Source organism: Jaculus jaculus, chromosome 5 (genome assembly GCF_020740685.1).
Source record: "Jaculus jaculus isolate mJacJac1 chromosome 5, mJacJac1.mat.Y.cur, whole genome shotgun sequence".
Lineage (NCBI taxonomy): Eukaryota > Metazoa > Chordata > Mammalia > Rodentia > Dipodidae > Jaculus > Jaculus jaculus.
The window spans coordinates 136,178,599-136,199,378 of NC_059106.1; the positions used below are offsets into that span (position 1 = coordinate 136,178,599).

Here is a 20,780-nt window from a genome sequence, read left to right on the forward strand (position 1 = left end):
AGACTGCCCCATGAGAAATATATGTATGAATTAACTAAGTGGCTTGTATACACAGGCCAGCAGCATATTAACTGGCTTTGTGATTTCATTCACAAGATGGGAGGGCATATCTAAAACCACACTTGATTTCAACACACCAAGCCAAACAGCTAGTAAGCCACCCACAAAGAATGAAACTTTTGAACTCGTCATTCTGCAATGCAAATTAAATATTACGATATGCATAAATTATGGAAGGTAGAAAGTGCCAGATCTTTTATTGCAAAGAGGAGGAGTCAAAGATCCTGAAAGGGTTGAAACTGTCTGCAGTCACTCCCTAGGGAACTTCCTGTTGTCACCACGCCTCTGTATTTGAGCTCACTGGGAGCAAAACCTGAAGTCTCCGGAGAAGAACATCTTTGCTTCTCTGGAAGATCCCTATGCTGAGGTTAGTCCTGCTCATCAGTTTGACGTGTTTGGTGAAATCAGGTAGGTCATTTATCCAATGTTCTTAATATTTAAAAAATTAATATTAATAATACAATCATTTAGAAGGAAGGAAGGTACAGGTAAAATGAACTTCCAAATATTGAAACAATCAATCATAAAAGAAACTGTTACTGCTTTTAAAAAATAGTTTCTTTTTTTCACCTTAATCTTTTTTTTTTCAAATTTTTATTAACAACTTCCATGATTATTAAAAATATCCATGGTAATACTCTCCCTCCTCCCACTTTCCCCTTTGAAACTCCATTCTCCATCATATCCCCTCCCCATCTCAATCAGTCTCTTTTCTTCTGATGTCATGATCTCTTCCTCCTCTTATGATGGTTTTGTGTAGGTAGTGTCAGGCACTGTGAGGTCATGGATATCCAGGCCTAAAATTAGTTTATTTTCAAGCACAGAGAAAGAGAGAGGAAGAGAGAGAATGGTCATACAAGGGCCTCCAGCAGCTGCAAACAAACTCCAGACTCATGCAGCACTTTGTGTATCTGGCTGACGTGAGTCCTGGGAAATCGAAGCTGCGTCATTAGGCTTTGCAGGCAAACACCTTAACGCTGAGCCATCTCTCCAGCCCCCTGTTATTGTTTTGAATTAACTTTTCCTTAGGTGCAAAAGTTAAATGTGCCAAAAGACTGAAGCAAAGCTAGTTTCTTTCATAACAAAATTTCCTGTATCTATGTGAAATAATAAATAAATAAATAAATAAATATAATTATTTAAATGTTATTATTCTTCATTTTTAATACTTTTATGCATTGAGTAAATATTTAAATGATTCAAATAAATACCATATTTCCTTTTTTTTTTTTTTAATCTTCTAGGTAGGGTCTCACTCTAGCCCAGGCTGACCTGGAATACACTCTGTAGTCCCGGGCTGGCCTCAAATTCACAGCAGTACTCCTACCTCTGTCTTCATAGTGCTGGGGTTAAAGTCATGTGTCATTGTGCTGGACCTAAACACTACTTTTTTTTTTTTTTTTTTTTGAGTTAGGGTCTCGCTCTAGCCCTAGGCTGACCTGGAATTCACTGTGTAGTCTCAGGGTGCCCCTTGAACTCATGGCAATCCTCCTACCTCTGCCTCCTGAGTGCTGGGATTAAAGTGTGCCACCACGCCCTGCCTGAGAATGCATCTCCATAGCACATGACTTTAACACTTCTCAACCTTTTTAGGGATCTAGTTCTTTTTCACACGTAGCTTATGGTAATGGAAATTGGTATAATATTTTTGAAGAGCAAGAGAGAATTATGTTATATATCAACAGCCATAAAAATGTTTATTTCCTTATAGCTAGTAAAACTATTGCTGAAATTTATTGTAAAGAAAAAGTTTTTTTGCTGGGTGTAGTGGCACACGTCTTTTTTTTTTTTTTAGCTATTTATTGAAAAGTCCCATATATAGATAATATACCATGATCATAATCCTCTCTCACCACTCTCCTTTTTCCCCCCTTCCAGTCCAGTAGGGATTTTTGACTTGTGCTAATATTGTGGCATAGTATAATGAAAAAGCAATATCACGTTTAAAACAAGTTTGGGGGCTGAGGAGATTGTCTAGCGGTTAAAGGTGCTTGCTTGCAAAACCTGCTAGCCCAAGGATGACATACATTTTTTAATCCCAGCACTCAGGAGACTGAGGTAGGAGGGTCATGCCACCCTGACACTGCATAGTGAATTCCAGGTCAGACTCTACTTTAATCACAACACTCAGAAGGCAGAGTAAGAGGATCAATGTGAGTTCAAGGCCACCCCGAGAAAACATAGTGAATTCCAGGTTAGCCTGGGCTAGAGTGAGATCCTACCTCGAAAAAAACAAACAAACAAAAAAAAGGTGGAGGAATGGCTGGAGAGATGGCTTAGCATTTAAGGTGCTTACCTGTGAAGCCAAAAGACTCAGGTTCGATTTCCCAGGACCCATGTAGGCCAGGTGCACATGGTGGCACACACATCTGAAGTTCGTTTGCAGTGGCTGGAGGCCCTGGAATGCCCATTCTCCCTCCCTCTCCCTCTATTTACCTTTCTTTCTGTCTTTCCAATAAATAAATAAAAAAATTTAAAATATTTCAGTGTTTTATTTACTTATTTGAGAGAGAGAATGGGCATGCCAAGGCCTTCAGCCATTGCAAATCAATTCCACATATGTGCATCACCTTGTGCATCTGGCTTATGTGGGTCCTGGGGAATCAAACCTGGGTCCTTTGGCTTTGCAGGCAAGGACATTAACCGTTAAGCCATCTTTCCAGCCCCAAATAAAATATTTTCTTAAGTTTTTTTTTGTGATGGAAAATTGTTGCTGGTCATTGAACCTAGGGCCTTATAGATGCTAGACAAACATTCAACTTCATTCGTAGCCCCAAAAAAGAATCTTAAAAATGTGTCTCACCAGGCGTGTGTTGCATGCCTTTAATCCCAACACATGGGAGGCAAAGGTAGGAGGATCACCATGAGTTTGAAGCCACCTTGAGACGACATAGTGAATTCCAGGTCAGCCTAGGCTAGAGTGACCCTATCTCAAAAAAACAAAAAAAAAAAAAAAGAAAAGAAAAGAAAAAGTCTCATATGTAAAGATGTCTATCTTACATACAGTGTAACTAGATATAATAGGAATAGTTCAGGAATGGATAAAGCACACTTATTAAATATTAGTTTTTTGGGGCTGGAGAGATGGCTTAGTGGTTAAGTGCTTGCCTGTGAAGCCTAAGGACCCTGGTTTGAGGCACGATTCCCCAGGACCCACTTTAGCCAGATGTACAAGGGGGCGCACGTGTCTGGAGTTCGTTTGCAGTGGCTGGAGGCCCTGGCGCGCCCATTCTCTCTCTCTCTCTCTCTCTATCTGCCTCTTTCTCTCTCTGTCTGTCGCTCTCAAATAAATAAATTTTAAAAAAATTAGTTTTTTTGTTTTTTTGAGGTGGAGTCTTGCACTAGCCCAGGCCAACCTGGAATTCACTGTGTAGTCTCAGGCTGGCCTTGAACTCACGGCGATCCTCCTACCCCTGCTTCCCATGTGCTGGGATTAAAGGCGTGCGTCAATCAAGCCTGGCTATATATGCTTTTTTGATGATGGTACAAAGAATTATATTCAGGGGACTTATACATGCTAGACAAGTACTATTGCACTGAGATACACTCCTGCCCTTTATTTATTGATTTTTAAATTTTTTATTATTTGTTTGTGGGTATGTGTTCATGTGTATATGTGCATGCACAAGCATGTGTGCGCATTTTGCATATGAGCAGACGCACATGCGTGGGTTGGTCCTCACCTGTCTGCCTCATTTGAGTCAGGGTTTCTCACAACATGCTCTGTGTGCCAATGCCTGAGAGATTATTACTATTATTATTATTTTTTTTTTTTTTCGAGGTAGGGTCTCACACTAGTCCAGGCTGACCTGGAATTCACTATGTAGTCTCTCAGGGTGGCCTTGAATTCATGGTGATCCTCCTACCTCTGCCTCCCGAGTGCTGGCATTAAAGGCGTGTGCCATCACACCCAACTCAATTAGCATTATTGTGATTGTTTTATAAACATAGAATTAAAACTCAGAGAAGCCGGGCGTGGTGGCACACACCTTTAATCCCAGCACTCGGGAGGCAGAGGTAGGAGGATCACCGTGAGTTCAAGGCCACCCTGAGACTACATAGTGAGTTCCAGGTAGCCTGAGCTAGAGTGAGACCCTACCTCGAAAAAAAAAAAAAAAAAAAAAAAAAAAAAAAAAAAACCTCAGAGAAATTAAACAACTGATTACCAGGGCTCAACTAACTAGTAGACCATGAAACTGGACCTCAAATGCAGGTCTGACTCCCAAACTGATGCTCTTTCTAAATTTTTCTGTCTTTTTATTGAAGACATTGCAGCAAGCTTGGTAAACTTTTTTTCTGTAAAGTGGTATGTGGTACATATTTTCAGAATATGGGCCAATGCTCACAATGACTCAGCTCTGTCATTAGAGCAAGAAAAAGTCCATTTTAAAACAGACATGGCCGGCTTTGGCCTTCATGTAGCATGGTTAGATTATTAGGAAAGATCTCACACATAAATAAGGTATCACTAGTGACAGTGATGAGTGCCCTGATATCCTATGTGAATATGATTAATAGAAGAGAAAGAAGGTAAGCCTGGTGTACTGTCGCATACCTTTAATCCTAGCACTCAGGAGGCAGAGGTAGGAGGAACATACTACTTACGGATCGTATTCCCATCTGATTATACTCTTAGGTTCCCCATTACACTGAGGGCCTTCCCTCCTCCATGAAGCTATTGGCATTCACTGTGGAGTCATGAATGCACCAGTCAGTCTCTGTGTGGGGGACAATGAAATGCCTCAGGATACACCTTCCCACCTGTGGCTCTTACAATCTGAAAAGCAATCTTTTTTTTTTTTTTTTTTAATCCGAGACAGAAAATAAGCCAGCATGAGCACAACAGATCCTCTTGCTGCTGAAAATGAACTCCAGATGCACGAGCCACTTTGCGCATCTGAATTTATGTGGTTCCTGGGGAATTGAACCCAGGCTTACAGGCTTTGCAAGCAAATGTCTTTAACCACTGAGCCATCTCTTCAGCCCTAAAAAGCAACCTTAAAGCACTCCCACTGAGCCACATCCCCAGCAAGGTGCTCCAGATCAAACACGATGGTACATACCTATAATCCTAGAATTTAGGAGGCTGAGACAGAAAGGATTGCAAGCTTGCTTGAGGTCAACCTAAGCTACGCAGTAAGCTTGAAGCCAGGCTGGGCTACATATTGAGACCCTGTGTCCAGTAGCAACAGCAAAAAGATTCTCTAGGCTCACCTGTGCTTTCTCCTCTTCATACCCAACTGCCTCCCAAAGCCATCCTTCATGCTTGCTCTGCGGGATGAAAGCTTGAGAAGCCCAGAGGAGGAGCGCCAAGAACACTACCTTGGTCTGTGGTTTCATAGGTTGCTGGAATGCTCAGCATAGGGCACACCACACTCTCACGCCCCCTAGGCAGCTGCCCCACACAAGAAGTGTGGGGCTGAGGTGATGATAGTTCAGTGATTGAAGGGACTTGCTTGCAAAGTTTACCAAGCCAGGTTCAGTTCCCCAGCCACTTATGTAAAGCTGGATGGGCATTCATTTACAGCAGCAAGAGACTGGTATACCCATACACACATGAAAATAAATAGATAGATAGATAGATAGATAGATAGATAGATAGATAGATAGATAGATAGATAGATAAAGTAGGGATGTGCACAGACCATGAAAATTCAGTTTCTTAGTCCCCTGTCATGTGCTCCTAGGCACTATGAGGACACACAGGTTAGCATAAACATACATGTACATTGTACCCAGAATATATCCCCAGAAGCAGATTTTGTTGTGCCATCAGTGAGGCACATATAGGAATTGGGGAATTTGGAGTGAGGCTATTCTTTTGTCTGGGAGGGTTGCAAAAGGCTTCATTGAGGTAACCTTGAGTTTAGACCTTGAAGGAATGTTGGATTTGGAAGGATAGTTTTCTGGAGACACCAGAGATCGTTGGTTAGGAATTCTGGACTTTTCAACTCCATTGACCTAGAACAAACCTTTGCCAGTTGCTTTAAGAAACTTAAGAGTGTCAGTGAATGGAGGGCAGCACTCTCTTATTTGATGTCCTGCTAAAGAAAGAACTATGTGAGTTGGAGAGATGGCCTTAACAGTTAAGGCACTTGCCTGTGAAACCTAAGGACCCAGGTTCATTCCCCCAGTACCCACATAAGCCAGATGCATATGGGGGTGCATGTGTCTGAAATTCGTTTGCAGTGGCTAGAGGCCTTGGAGTGCCCATTCTCTCTCTCCCTCTCTCTCTCTATATATATATATGGTGTGTGTGTGTCTTTCTTTCAAATAAATAAATAAATAGAATACTTTTTTTCAAAAAGAAAGCAGTATGTGATAAGCACATCTAACTTCTGTTTCCAGACACAGATGAAGAATGTCCTTCCTTCACCAGACTGAGCTTCCACAGTGCAGTGGTTGGCACTGGACTAAATGTGAGGTTGATGCTCTACACACAGAGAAACAAGACCTGTGCCCAGGTCATCAACTCTACAGCTCTGGGGAACTTGAATGTGACCAAGAAGACCACCTTCATTATCCATGGGTTCAGGCCAACAGGCTCTCCCCCAGTTTGGATGGAGGATTTAGTAGAGGGTTTACTGAATGTACAAGATATGAATGTGGTGGTTGTTGATTGGAATCGCGGGGCTACTACTGTAATATATACTCATGCCTCCAGCAAGACCAGAAAAGTAGCTCTCATCTTGAAGGAATTTATTGACCGGATGTTGGTAAGAGACTTCTCTTAGATGATTCAAGGCCAGACTGAAACTGGCTGCTTATTTGGGGGTTTAAAGCCAAAAAGTATCTTCCATACACATGTGTGTGTGTATGTGTGTTGCAGTCAGGTTCACAATGCTGGTAGAAATCACCCAACCAAGAACAGCTTCTGGGAAAAAGAGGATTATTTTGGTTTGCAGGCTTGAGGGGGAAGCTCCACAATGGCAGGGAAAATGACGACATGAGCAGAGGGTGGACATCACCCCCTACCAACATAAGGTGGACAATAGCAACAGCAGAGTGTGCCAAACACTGGTATGGGGAAACTGGCTATAACACCCATAAGTCCACCCCCAACAATACACTCTCTCCAGGAGGTGTTAATTCCCAAATCTCCATCCGCTGGAAAGCTAGCATTCAGAACACCTAAGTTTATGGGCGACACCTGAATCAAACCACCACATTCCGCCCCTGTCCCCCATAAACTGATAACCACACTTGATGTAAAATGCAATGCATTCATCTAACTTTAAAAGTCCCCATAATTTTTATCAATTCAAATGATGTTCATACATCCCCATAGTCTAAGATCTTTTAACATAATACCAAAACAAAACATCCCCCCCAAAAAAACCATAATGGCACAGAATAAACATTCACACTGCAAAAGATGACATTGGGCATAGCAAATAAATACTGAAGCAATGTGTGATTTAAACAGGGTAAGCACCAAACTCTGTAGCTTCAAGTCCAACAACTCTAGTTAGTGACAAATCTCCCAGTCTGATAACTCTAACCAGCAACAAGTCTCTGGAATTCCTATTCTGCCCCTCCAGCTAGGCTACTCGCAGTCCTAGAAAACTTCATCAGGGCCAGCAGCTCCTTAGCAGCCATCTCATCATCCCAACATCTCCACTGGGTCTCCACTGCAATCCACGGTTCATCCTCATGGCCCCACGGGGTCTCCATGCAGACAACCAGCAAACCTGCTTCACTCTGTCCATGGCTATTTCCAAAAAAGACCATGTTGCAAACTCAATGACCCTCTCTTTCCTGCATTTCTTATACTCCACAATACCAGGTAGGGTGCCAATTTGTTAATCCAGGGGGGAATAAAGCAGACTTTGAAGAAGTCTTTGAGCACTCAGTCCCCTTCAAAAGAGTCTACATTCTTCCTGTTGCCCCAGTGCATGTCAGCTGGCCCAATCTCAAAAGTTGTAATCTCTCAAACAATTTGCAGGTGAATGGGCAGCAGTTTAGGCCCAGAGATTTTTTTTTTTCTTTCTCTGTGCCATAACCCTCTGCTCACACCAGTTCATTTGTATGCAAAACCCTGCACAGCTTCTCAGGACATGAGCATAACATCAAGCTTCTCACACAAACTGCTAGCCCAGTCCAGACAAAGCTCTTTCTCACCCTCATAAGCCAAACGCCACACTCCATAGTTCTTATTACATTTAGGTCGGTCTTTCAACTCTGACTAGAATAGTCCATCAGGCTGTACTTATAGCACTGCAAGGCATCTCTTAGGCCAAGGGTTCAAATTCCTCCACGTTCCTCTTGAAAAATCAGCTCCAGCCAGATGTGGTGATGCATGCCTTTAATCCCAGCACTCAGGAGGCAGAGGTAGGATGATTGCTATGAGTTCAAGGCCACCCTGAGACCCCATAGTGAATTCCAGGTCAGCCTGGGCTCGAGTGAGACCCTACCTCGAAAAACCACAAAAAAAAAAAAGAAAGAAAAGAAAAGAAAAAGAAAAATCAGCTCCAAAAGGTCAAAGCCACACAGTCAGGTGTCTAGCAGCAATCCCACTCCTGGTACCACTTTACTGTTGCAGTCTGGTTCACATTGCTGGTAGAAATCACCCAACCAAGAGCAGCTTCTGGGAAAAAGAGGTTCATTTTGGCTAACAGGCTCAAGGGGGAAGTGCCACAATGGTAAGGAAAATGACAACATGAGCAGAGGGTGGACATCACCCCCTACCAACATAAGGTGGACAATAGCAACAGCAGAGTGTGCCAAACACTGTCAAGGGGAAACTGGCTGTAATACCCATTAGCCCACCCCCAACAATACACTCCCTCCAGGAGGCTTTAATTCCCAAATCTCTATCAGCTGGAAAGCTAGCATTCAGAACACCTAAGTTTATGGGGCACACCTGAATCAAACCACCACAGTGTGTATGGGTGCACTAGGGTCCTCATTTTTATAAGCAAAAGACATTGTATGGTTTTATAACCCATTTTAGGGTTATAGAACCCATTTTAGGTAGGGGACTGTCACAGTACTGTTGAGCTACGTCTCCAGCCCTGTTGTGACGCTTAAATGAGACAATAGATATAAAGTGTTTTCACCAAAATAAACAGCTAAGAAATCTATGCAATGTAGTCAGTTACAATTATTAATGATAGATTTTTTTTTTTTTTTAATTTGAGAGCGACAGACACAGAGAGAAAGACAGATAGAGGGAGAGAGAGAGAATGGGCGCGCCAGGGCTTCCAGCCTCTGCAAACGAACTCCAGATGCATGCGCCCCCTTGTGCATCTGGCTAACGTGGGACCTGGGGAACCGAGCCTCGAACCGGGGTCCTTAGGCTTCACAGGCAAGCGCTTAACTGCTAAGCCATCTCTCCAGCCCTGTTTTTTTTTTTTTTTTAATTTTATGAAAACATTACTTATTTTATTGGAGGAGAGAGAGTATGGCATGCCAGGTCCTCTTGCCACTACAAACAAATTCAGACACATGCCCAATTTGTGCATTTGGCTTTATATGGGTACTAGGGAATAGAACACAGGTTGGCAGGATTTACAAGCAGGTGTCTGTAACCAATGAACTATCTCTCCTCAGCCCTGTTATTATTTTGTTTTGTTTTGTTTTTCGAGGTAGGGTCTCACTCTGGTCCAGGCTGACATGGAAATAAGTATGTAGTCTCAAAATGGCCTCGAACTCATGGTGATCCTCATACCTCTGCCTCCCGAGTTCTGGGATTAAAGGCGTGCGCCACCACGCCTGCCCTCCATGTATTTTTTATATTAATGGATTTCTTAAATTCCAGGCCGAAGGAGCTTCTCTTGACAACATTTATATGATCGGAGTAAGTTTAGGAGCCCATATATCTGGATTTGTTGGAGAAATGTATGCTGGTCAGCTGGGAAGAATCACAGGTAAGACTCCAGTGAATGAATGGGGGTCTTGCCTGGGCAGGTGTTCCCTAAAGAAGCACTCTGCGGGCAATTCTAGTCCTTGGGTTTGAAGCCAGCTCTTCCAGTTATTTAGCCTTTGAGCATGGATCTTCTTCTGTGAAAGGAAGGCCCAGATAGTACTGACTTCACACTGTTATTTAATAAAATATGTATAAAGCACTTTGCAGTTATATATACCATAGAAAAGATTGGTGGCAACTTTATTTTTCTTATGGCTAGAAAAAGAACAATCCACCGTGGAGATTTGATCTGTGTCCAAATAGAGGGCCTGGTTCCTTTTGGTTAATCCAGCCTGGCCTGAACTACATAGCTAGCCACCCTGCAGTCCCCAGGCACCTCAAGAGCCTCGTGGCAGGAAGTAAGATAGGAATTTTGAAGGCTGGGCTTTATTCTCGCAATATCAGCTTTCTAGCTAACACAGAATGAAAACATTCCAAAAGGCAGCAGGTCAAACCCCAAACAAAGACTCCCTTCCTGGGATCTCTTGCCTAGACCCTGGGAATTTTCCACAGCTACTCACTCACATGACTGAGTAGTCTAGCCGGCAGGAGCTCTCCCTTCTCCTTTCGCAGAATCCATCTCACACCCAGCATTCTAGTCTAGGCAGTCTGGAAAGTAAAACCGGGTGGACAAAGGGAATATGGGAACGTGTCTTTTTTTTTTTTTTAAGCTTTTTAAAAAAAATTTTTATTAACATTTTCCATGATTATAAAATATATCCCATGGTAATTCCCTCGGAACGTGTCTTAAAACGACTGTATTGGGAGCTAACCTTGTTGGGTTCCAAGTCTGAAGGTACTACTTAAACTTGGCAAGTCATCTCTTTCACTCCCCTGCGGTAGTTTGAATGTATGTCTCCCTAGCTTTTTTTTTTTTTAAGTGGTTTTCTAATTCTTATTTATTTATTTATTTGACAGTGAAAGAGAGAGAGAGAGAATAGGCCCACCAGGGCTTCCAGCCACTGCAAACAAACTCCAGATGCTTGCGCCCTTTGTGCATCTGGCTAACGTGGGTCCTGTGGAATCAAACCAGGTTCCTTTGGCTTTGTAGGCAAATGCCTTAACCACTGAGCCATCCATCCACCCCTCGGGTATTTTATTAAAGCTTGTAAGTTGGGTTTCCCAGCTGCCTGGCTGGTGGAGGTGTCTCCGTGGGGGGTTGTCCAGCCTTAAGGTGTGTTTGGGGGCAGACCTGAAATCCAGCTCAAATGTGTGCAGAGAGGTCTGAGCTCTGGGGTCGTGCGTGCTGCAGTTCCCTGCTGCTTGTCCCCAGTTTTGTGCTCACTGCTTTTGGTTTTGCTGGCTGTTTGGTTGTTGCTCTCTGCTTGGATGTATGGAATCAGCTTCTTCCACCATTGATGGAACTTCCCCTGGATGTATAAGCTTGAAACAAACCCCTTCCTCCCATAAATTGGGTCTGGTTTAGATGTTCTTCCCAGCAATGTGACACTGTCTACAACACCCCCAACCCCCATTGTCTGGCATCTCCTGGCATTTGAAATCACCTTTATCCTGGATGTGGATCTTTTTTCTCACCTTCACCTCAAGGCCAAGACTACTTCATTTTCCTACTTTCCTAGGAAACAGTTTTGCTGTTGTTGCATTGTTTTGCTTTTTGCATGTAAGTGTGTGTGTGCTTGTGTGTGATATGTGATATATGGTGTGTGTGTGTGTGTGTGTGTGTGTGTGTATGTGTGCATGCAGATGCTCATGCCCCATGTGTGTGCAAAGGCCAGAGGAGAACATCAGGTATCCTGTTATCACTTGTGCTTATTTCCTTGAGACAGGGTTTCTTCCTCAGCCTGGAGTTGCTGTCAGTCAGGGAGGCCCAGCAGTTATCAAGTCTCCATCCCTCATATGTGCACAGCTATGCTCAGCTTTTTACACGGGTTCTGGGGAGTCACACTTGACAGTCTTAGGCCTGGCAGGCTCTCATGGCAAGCACCTATAACCACTGAGACATCTCCCCAGCCCCTAAGATAGTCATTCAATTTTTATTTATTTATTGGTGTATGTGTGTTTTGTATGAATGGGCATGCAAGGGTCACTTACCACTGCAAATACCAGCTTTACATGGGTGGTAGGGAGTTGAGCCCAGGCAAGCAAACTTTAGAGGCTAGGCTATCTTTTTCAGATACAGCAAAGTGCTGTTTTAAGTTTCAAAATGTATTATCACTGTTTGTGTTGTTGTTGTTGTTATTGTTGTTGTTGTTTGAGGTAGAGTTTCACCCTAGCCCAGGCTAACCTGGAACTCATTCTGCCGTCCCAGGCTTATTCTACGCACCTTGATGTTTTGAGTTTCCCCAGTAGTCATTACCAACTGCAAAAAGAAGCTTTTCTAACCCAAGGTGAGAGTAGCCCTGATCTGTGGGCATAAATGTAAATATGAAAAGGGCAATTTTATGGGTACAACATATCCATTTAGCTAAAAAGCAGTAGTGGCTTTCCTTCTAGAGCCTGTGACCCCTTTAAGCAGAGGCTCTTACTGACACTAAAGCTTGCTGTTCTTTAAAATCTATTATTTATTCATTTATTTGTTTATTTTGAGACACACACAGAGAAAGAGAGGGGGAGAGAGAGGGAGAGAGAGAGAGAGAGAGAGGGAGAGAGAGAGTATGGTCACTTCAGGGTCTCTAGCCACTGGAAATGAACTCCAGACACATGTGCCACCTGTGCAACTGGTTTATGTGGGTACTGGGGCATCGAACCTGGGTTTTTAGGCTTGCAGGCAAGTGCCTTAATGGCTTAGTTATCTGTTCAGCCGCTTGCTGTTTTTTGCTCCTCTTTATAGGACTGGGGCTGCAGGAGCCTGGGACCAAGGGCAGTTGTTAAAGTGGAATGCGAAGATTGGAACGCCTGCAGGTTCAGGCTCCCTCCTCTCCTCTACTCCCCCAGTGTCTTTGCTTTTTGTTGTTGCTGCTGCCATTAGTGTCTTTGCTTTTTAAAAACATTCCTCATGGGCTGGAGAGATGGCTTAGTGGTTGAGTGTTTGCCTGTGAAGCCTAAGGACCCTGGTTCGAGGCTCGGTTCCCCAGGTCCCATGTTAGCCAGATGCACAAGAGAGTGCATGCATCTGGAGTTCATTTGCATAGGCTGGAGGCCCTGGCACACCCATTCTCTCTCTTTCTCTCTCTCTCTCTCGCTCTCTCTGCCTCTTTCTCTCTGTCACTCTCAAATAAATAAATAAGAATGAACAACAACAACAACAAAAAAATTCCTCATACATAGAAAGGACTTGTTAGGGGTTCCTTTTCTGGGGCCCTTGGTCCCTGTATTTGTGTGGAGCACAGGTCCTCCTTTTTAAAAATTTATTTATTTATGAGCCGGGCATGGTGGTGCACGCCTTTAATCCCAGCACTTGGGAGGCAGAGGTAGGAGGATCACCATGAGTTAGAGGCCACCCTGAGACTCCATAGTTAATTCCAGGTCAGCCTGGGCTAGAGTGAGATCCTATCTCAAAACACATGCACACACACACACACACACACACACACACACACACACACATATGCATATATGTATATGTATATATACATATGTGTGTATGTATGAATATATAATTTATGAGAGAGAGAGGCAGATAGAGAGAATGGGCACACCATGGCCTCCAGCCACTGCAAACTCCAGACACATGTGCCGCCTTGTGCATCTGGCTTTATGCAGGCACTGGCGAATTGAACCAGGTCTTTAGGCCTGCACGCACCTTAACCACTAAGCCATCTCTCCAACACCAGGTCCTCCTTTTGGGGAAGTTGGCAGTGAACCGGGCTAAGCTGGCCTTTTGGGAAGGAGGACTGAGAAGTGGACAACACATAGCTGACCTTGGGCCGCAGGAATCTTTCTCTAATGCCCTGCTTATGCAAGTGTCTTGGTTGTAAGCTTGGACTGAGAACAACAGATACTGAAGCAGAGATGCCCTAATGTTGGCACATGACCTGATTTACACTAGTCATCCCAGCTCCGGTGGGAAGCCGCTTCTAATGATATGCGCTGGATATCTGTGCAGTGCCACAGGAATTAGAGTGGTAGGACTGTCTTGGTGGTCACAGGGCAGTGTGGCAGGTGCTTAATTCTCACCATTAAGCTAGGTACTATTCCTCCATTTTTATAGATCATGAAATGGGAGACTGAGTTCCCACCACGTGGGCATCTCTGAACAAGTAAGCCTGCATATGTAAGTTTGGCTGTGTAATGAGATCCCTTGAGGACTGATATCCTGGCATAACAGTAAAAATAAACGGATGAGATTATTGGCAGGTGGAGGTGTAACGGTTTGCAACAGAGCACAGAGACAGACAGTTCCATGGGCCCAAAGTTTTACTTAACACCAGGTAAGAGAGCGGTGGGGATTTGGAATGAGAGGAAAGGAGACTCTGGATTACCCAGGAGGGGAACGGAGGCAATGATAAGCCCTTTTCAGGAAGGGGAGGAGGGCATCTTGTGCTGCAAGGGAAGAAAGGTTGCACGTCTGTGACTCAAGGTGGCTCAAGCCTATGTGATGGGAGAGCATTCCTTCGCTAGGTCTGGGTTTTATCAGCACTTACTAAGGTTCTCGGGGGTGCCTGCAGAAAGCTCCCTGTGGGAAGTGAGGTCTGGAGTGTCATATCCTCACCCCAGACCACTGGTAGTAGTTTGGCAGAGGCCTGCTTCCTATTGTAGTCCTGTAGCTTAGTGGTTCCTTAATCCTAGACGAGGTGTACCTGGTCCCGGCATACCTGTTGGGAGGGGAGGACAGGACAGGTAGCTGCTGTTTGTGGTGGATGGGGTTTTGTCCAGTGGTGTGCTTAGATGGGAGGGGGCTAATCTGTAGGAATTGTTCACTTCTGGTGTAATAGTCTCATGGTGGCTGATCTGAAGCCTCCAACCTGATATTTCTGACCACAGAGATGGGAAGACATGAGTAAAATCTTCCCTCCAACCCGGCAGTCTTGGTCTACATAAGCCCCAGGTTTATTCCAGAGCCTTCCAGCCAGTCCGGTTTCCCAACTGTGAATGTAGCTGACCTCACACCATGGAAATTCCCCAAGTCCACCTTCCTGCCATTCTGGGCCCACGTGACCTCCCCTGTGGCCTGGACCAGCTTGTGGTCCACAGGTCAGTTTTCCACCTGCACTGATGTCCGGTGCGTTATCCTCTCTGAGCCTCGAGTTTAATGTCAGCTGTCCCCAAGAGCGGCTGTGGAACTAAAACATTTTTCCTCCCCACTCATTTCTGCTTTGTTTGGGGGGGCTCACTGGATCAGATCATGGAGGATGGGAATATGGCCCTCTGCCCAATGCCAGGTTTGAGATATAGAGGACCAGAGACGGTAACTGTTTCTCAGGCCCAGCATTTTTATTTAACTTTGGAAGAGAATGGTGGGAACTTAAGAGAAAAAAGGGCTCGGAACCCTGGGACAGGTTTTGAGGGTGTTTGGAGAGGGGAAGGGGAATATCACTGAGAAGGAGAGGGTGTGGGATGAGGGGTGCTAAGCACTCAAGCATGCTTGATCAGGTTGTCTGGAATACCCTGGGCAGCAGAGTTTAGCAATTTCCCTATTTGTAGGTAGGGATTGCCTGGTCTGGGGCACAGTGTGTGTGTGTGTGTGTGTGTGTGTGTGTGTGGTGGGGGCAACTTTCTTGAAATCTTATCACCACACCCACCCAAGGATACAAGTCACTACCATCCCGTGGGTAGGATGGGTCTGCCTGGTGTATACCTGTGTCTTCATGCTGTTTTACCCTTTCCTTCTTTTTTTTTTTTTTTTTTTTTTTTTTTTGAGGTAGGGTCTCACTGTAGCCCAGGCTGACCTGGGATTCACTGTGTAGTCTCAGTCTGGCCTTGAACTCATGGCAGTTCTCCTACCTGTGCCTCCTGAGTGCTGGGATTAAAAGCATCCACCACCACATCCAGCCTTGCTTTGCCATTTCTATTTCCTTCCTTCCTTTCTCTCTTTCCTGTTTTTTTTTTTTTTTTTCGAGGGAGGGTCTCAGTCTAGCCCAGACTGACCTGGAATTCACTGTGTAGTCTCAGTCTGGCCTCAAACTCACGATGCTCCTCCTACCTGTGCCTCCCGAGTGCTGGGATTAAAGGCATGCACCACCCCTCCCGGCTCTCTATTTCCTTTCTTTATTTTCTTTCTCTTCAGGTGAATCTCCTACTTTTACTTCTATTAGCCGCTCTGTCTCTAAGCTTTCTTGCTAGCACATGGATCTGTATTTTCATTTTGTTATTATTTTTTGTTTTATGTTCTTTTGAGGTAGCATCTCACTCTAGCCCAGGCTGACCTGGAATTCACTCTATAGTCCCAGGCTGGCCTTGAACCCATGGCAGTCCTCCTACCTCTGCCTCCTAAATGCCGGGATTAAAGGCGTGTGCCATGCCCAGCCCTCAATTTTTTTTTAACTGATCACATTGTCATGATAGTATTTCGGATGTATTGGATAAAATAAAATATATTCTTTTTGTTTGTTTTGGTTTGGAATTTTGTTGGTTTTGTTTTGTTTTGAGGCAGGGCCTTATTTTAGCTACTTATCAGTCTAACCCCAAGCTGGCCTAAAACCTCACCCTGTGGTCCATGCTGGCCTTGAGCTCCTGGTAACCCTCCTTCTTTAGCCTCCTGAGTGCTAGGATCACCGATGTGAGTTACTATGCCCAACTGCTTTTATTTATTTATTTCTATTGATTTATTTTTTGAGAAAGGGTATGGCTTTGTAGCCCTGGGCTTTATTTGGGTGTTGGGGAATCAAACTATCAGGCTTTGCAAGCAAGTATCTTTAACCATGGAGCCATCTCCCCAGCCCCCCATTTGTTTTTAAAACATTTTAGGTCACTGCTAGAAATTTTTCTTTTTGTTTTTTGGGGTTTTTTTTTTTTTTTTTTTCAAGGTAGTGTTTCGCTGTAGTCCAGACTGACCTGGAGTTCACTATGTAGTCTCAGGGTAGCCTCTCTGCCTCCCGGAGTGCTGGGTTTAAAGGCATGCACCACCACACTAAGTTTTTATTAACTAGCACTGCCTTGTGATCTTGCAGGTGGGAGGAGTAAGATGTCCCTACAACTGAGTATGAAGTGTCAGTGCTCTTCCTGGGGAGAGGTCCAAAGCTTTATCTAACTCTAACCAATTGCTGCTGAAATAAAACTCAAAGATACAGTCCAGGGCGCTCACCGTTCATGTTTTTAGGCAGGAAGTGGTGCTGCTGTCTGAAGTGAGGAGGGGGAGTTTTCTGGGGAAATTCTTTCCCAGCCTATGGAGATTTTCCTGCTGTGTTGAGAATGGCCTCTGGCCTATTTCCTCCCACACCGTTTCTGTTGGGAGTAGACAGAAGAGGACTGGGGTGGAAGATGAGGAAATAGAAGGAGGCAGATACATGGATAGGTATCTTGGGGAAGCAGGAAAGCCGTAGGAGAGAAAAAAAGGGGGGACTTAAGCTGGAAGCAGGAAGACAAGAGCAAAGTAGTTATTAGATTGTATTTTTTACAGAGGGAAAAGGGAGATGTCATCTAAAGTGACACTCACAAAAATAAAAATAAATAGCCGGGTGTGGTGGCACACGCCTTTAATCCCAGCACTCCAGAGGCAGAGGTAGGAGGATCGTTGTGAGTTCGAGGCCAGCCTGAGACTACATAGTGATTTCCAGGTCAACTTGGGCTAGAGGGAAATCCTAACTTGAAAAACAAAACAAAACAAAAAGAAAGAAAGGGAGAGAGAGAGAAGTGACAGAGGAAATAGGCATGTAGCACAGTGGCAGAACCCATGTGTAGCATGTGTGAGGGAGTTCCTAGGTTCAAAAATAGGATGATATTCATAGGTTCAAGTTCCAAGGACAACATCTTCCTACCATTGAACAAAGCCAAGAAATCAATTCAAGCATTATGGGATGACCTGGCCCCATCCTTGTCCTCCCCAGGGAATTTCCTGGTTGCTGCTGAGCTGATTCAGGGGATTGTACTGGGAGGACAGCCTCCCATTGAGATGCTAGAGCTCCCCGAGTCTCACTACATTCATCTGTAAGATGGAATCACATTGACCACCCTGTCCCCTCCCAGCTTTGCAATGCAGAACCAATGAGCTGTTCTATGCATGAGAGTGGAAGTTGTGTGGGATTTTTATCCTCAAGAGGAAGGGCTGAGTGGGTTTTCTGGATCACCTGAAATGAGGTAAAGACAGCTGGGGGTGGTGAAGCACAATTGCAATCCCAGCACTCGAGACTGGGGCAGGAGGATAACAAGTTCAAAGTCAGTCTGAGCTGCATAATGGGATTCTCGAAGAACAAAGGTGAGGATTTAGTTCCATTGTAGACTGCTTCACGTTCAAGGCCCTGGGGGTTAATCTCCGGCACTTCCCCATCCCCCACCCCCCAATCTAGCTGTCCTCTCTCATGTTCCTCAGGGAGCTTTTACCTGAGGAGCCTTTTATGCTCAGGAGCTGTGGCTCCTGCTGTGGAGCACTGCTCAGCTGCTGGGATCACGGAGTCCACTTGCTGTCCTCTGGGCCACTACCAGGGAGCCTATCTGTACTATAGGAAAGAACTATAGGCTGTGGTCAAGAGTCCTGACCAAGAAGGATGACATGTGTCATCCAGCAGTGTCCTGAAGCCTATGAGCCATCAGAGACTGCTACAGACCGCTCATGATGTGGGCCTTTCCTTCTAGGTCTTGACCCTGCAGGCCCTTTGTTCAACGGGAGATCACCCCAGGAAAGATTAGATCCCAGTGATGCACAGTTCGTTGATGTCATCCACTCCGACACTGATGGTAACATTCCTGTTTTTATGGGTCAGTGGCCCCCAGACTCTAAGAGCCTCCCCTGTGGGATTTTCGAGCAGGTTCTTCCAGAAGCCTTCTTTTCCTCCTCGTCACAGCTCCAGATCTCCAGCAATGGACAAAAGTGGAAGCCATGTAGGCTCTTAATATTCAAAAGGAAGGGCTGAGTAGGGGTTCTCTCTCCATCATCTAAAATGAGATAGAGAAGGGGCTAATGCGGTCCAGGACCTTGCGCTGGAGTGGACATGATTTTCCCCTTGTCTCCTCTTGTTTCCCAAGTGATCATCAGGCCCAATCGAGAAGTGACTCTGAAGCCTGTCATGGCATTCCTCTGGTTCCTGAGTCCTCGGTTTGTCTACCATGTGGACAACTGGGTTCAGATGCATGACTTCCTGGAGAAGTTGGTGCTTTCTCAGTGCTTCCATGAGCTGAAACGTAGGCTCAGATGTGGTGTCCAGCTTAGATTTGAAATTCTTTCTGTTGTTTTTTTAAGGTAGAGTCTTGCTCTAGCCCAGGCTGATGTAGCATTCACTATATACTCTCAGGGTGGTCTTGAACTGATGGCAATCCTCCTACCTCTGCCTGGGATTAAAGGCATGCGCCACTACACGGGTTCATATTTGATATTTTTTTCTGATTTATTTTTATTAATTTATTTATTAGAGACAGAGAGAGGAACAGAAAGAGAGAGAGAGAGAGGGAGAGAATGGGTGCGCCAGGGCCTCTAGCTGCTGCAAACGAACTCCAGATGCATGCACCATCATGTGTATCTGGTTTATGTGGGACTTAGAGAATCAAACCTGGGTCCTTAGGCTTTGTAGGCAAACACCTTAAATGCTAAGCCATCTTTCCAGCTCCAGATTTGAAAGTTTTATAGGTTTTCCCCACTAAGTGAAAAAAACAGAATCTTGTTGCTTATTCTAAGATTTACCCAATAGACAGCTGGGCGTGGTGGCACACGCCTTTAATCCCAGCACTTGGGAGGCAGAGGTAGGAGGATCACTGTGAGTTCGAGGCCACCCTGAGACACCATAGTGAATTCCAGGTCAGTCTGGGCTAGACTGAGACCCTACCTCGAAAAAAAAAAAAAAAAAAGATTTACCCAATAGAAATAGAGGCTCAGGAAGCACCTGGCATTTAGAAGGTTCCAAACAAGTGGGCCAGAGTGAGACCCTACCTTGAAAAACCAAAAAAGAAAAAAGAAATGGGCATGGGGACACACATCTTTAATCTCAGCACTCAGAAGACTGAGGTAAGAAGACCACCATGAGTTCAAGGCCAGCCAGCCTGAGACTACATAATGAATTCCAGGTCAGCCTGAGCTAGAGTGAGCTACCTCAAACACACACACACACACAAAAAAAACACAAAAAAAACCCACAAAAAAGGTATCATTTGTTTCATATAGCCTACAGTGAACAAGTGACCAAAATTTCTGTTTTTAGAAAAGGTAGAATTAAGCACCATTTTTATATTCATTTAGCAATGAGATATAGGATGATGAAATTTACTTGTTGCTTTCTAACCAACTAGCTGGGAACTTAGAGCAAAGTATTTTGTTGTTGTTGTTGTTTTTTGATTTTTCAAGGTAGGGTCTCACTCTGGTCCAGGCTGACCTGGAATTCACTATGTAGTTTCAGAGTGGCCTTGAACTCAAGGTGATCCTCCTACCTCTGCCTCCTGAGTGCTGGGATTAAAGGCATGCGCCACCATGCCTGGCTGGGCAAAGTATTTTAATGGGTGTAAGCAATAATGATGAAAACAGCACAGTCTCTGCCTACATCCTACAGGCAAATGAACTCTAAGATTTGAGTTCGGAGCAAGGTGAAAGTGTGGTATTTTTTTTTTTTTTAGCACTGGGCTACAAGGAGCCATTAGGAAACATAGACTTCTACCCAAATGGAGGATTGGACCAACCTGGTTGCCCCAAAACAATCCTTGGAGGTAAGTACATATATTTTGTATCTAGTAAAACAGTGGTTTGAGAAGCTGGGCATGGAGACACATGCCTTTATTTAATCCCAGCACTCTGGGAGGCTGAGGTAGAATTGCTGTGAGTTCGAGGCCTGAG

The 20,780-nt window shown here is 44.5% G+C and overlaps 1 protein-coding gene across 1 annotated transcript in view; it reads left to right on the forward strand.

Annotated features, from left to right (window-relative positions):
- Positions 1–352: 352 nt before the first annotated feature.
- Positions 353–20,780, forward strand: part of Liph (lipase H) — a 48,046-nt gene continuing 27,618 nt past the window's right edge. The window contains exons 1-5 of the mRNA XM_004654311.2: positions 353–468; positions 6,409–6,776; positions 9,821–9,929; positions 18,599–18,700; positions 20,564–20,653. Coding sequence (XP_004654368.2) covers positions 420–468; positions 6,409–6,776; positions 9,821–9,929; positions 18,599–18,700; positions 20,564–20,653 — 718 coding nt within the window. The 5' untranslated portion in view covers positions 353–419. The remainder of the gene's footprint in view (positions 469–6,408; positions 6,777–9,820; positions 9,930–18,598; positions 18,701–20,563; positions 20,654–20,780) is intronic.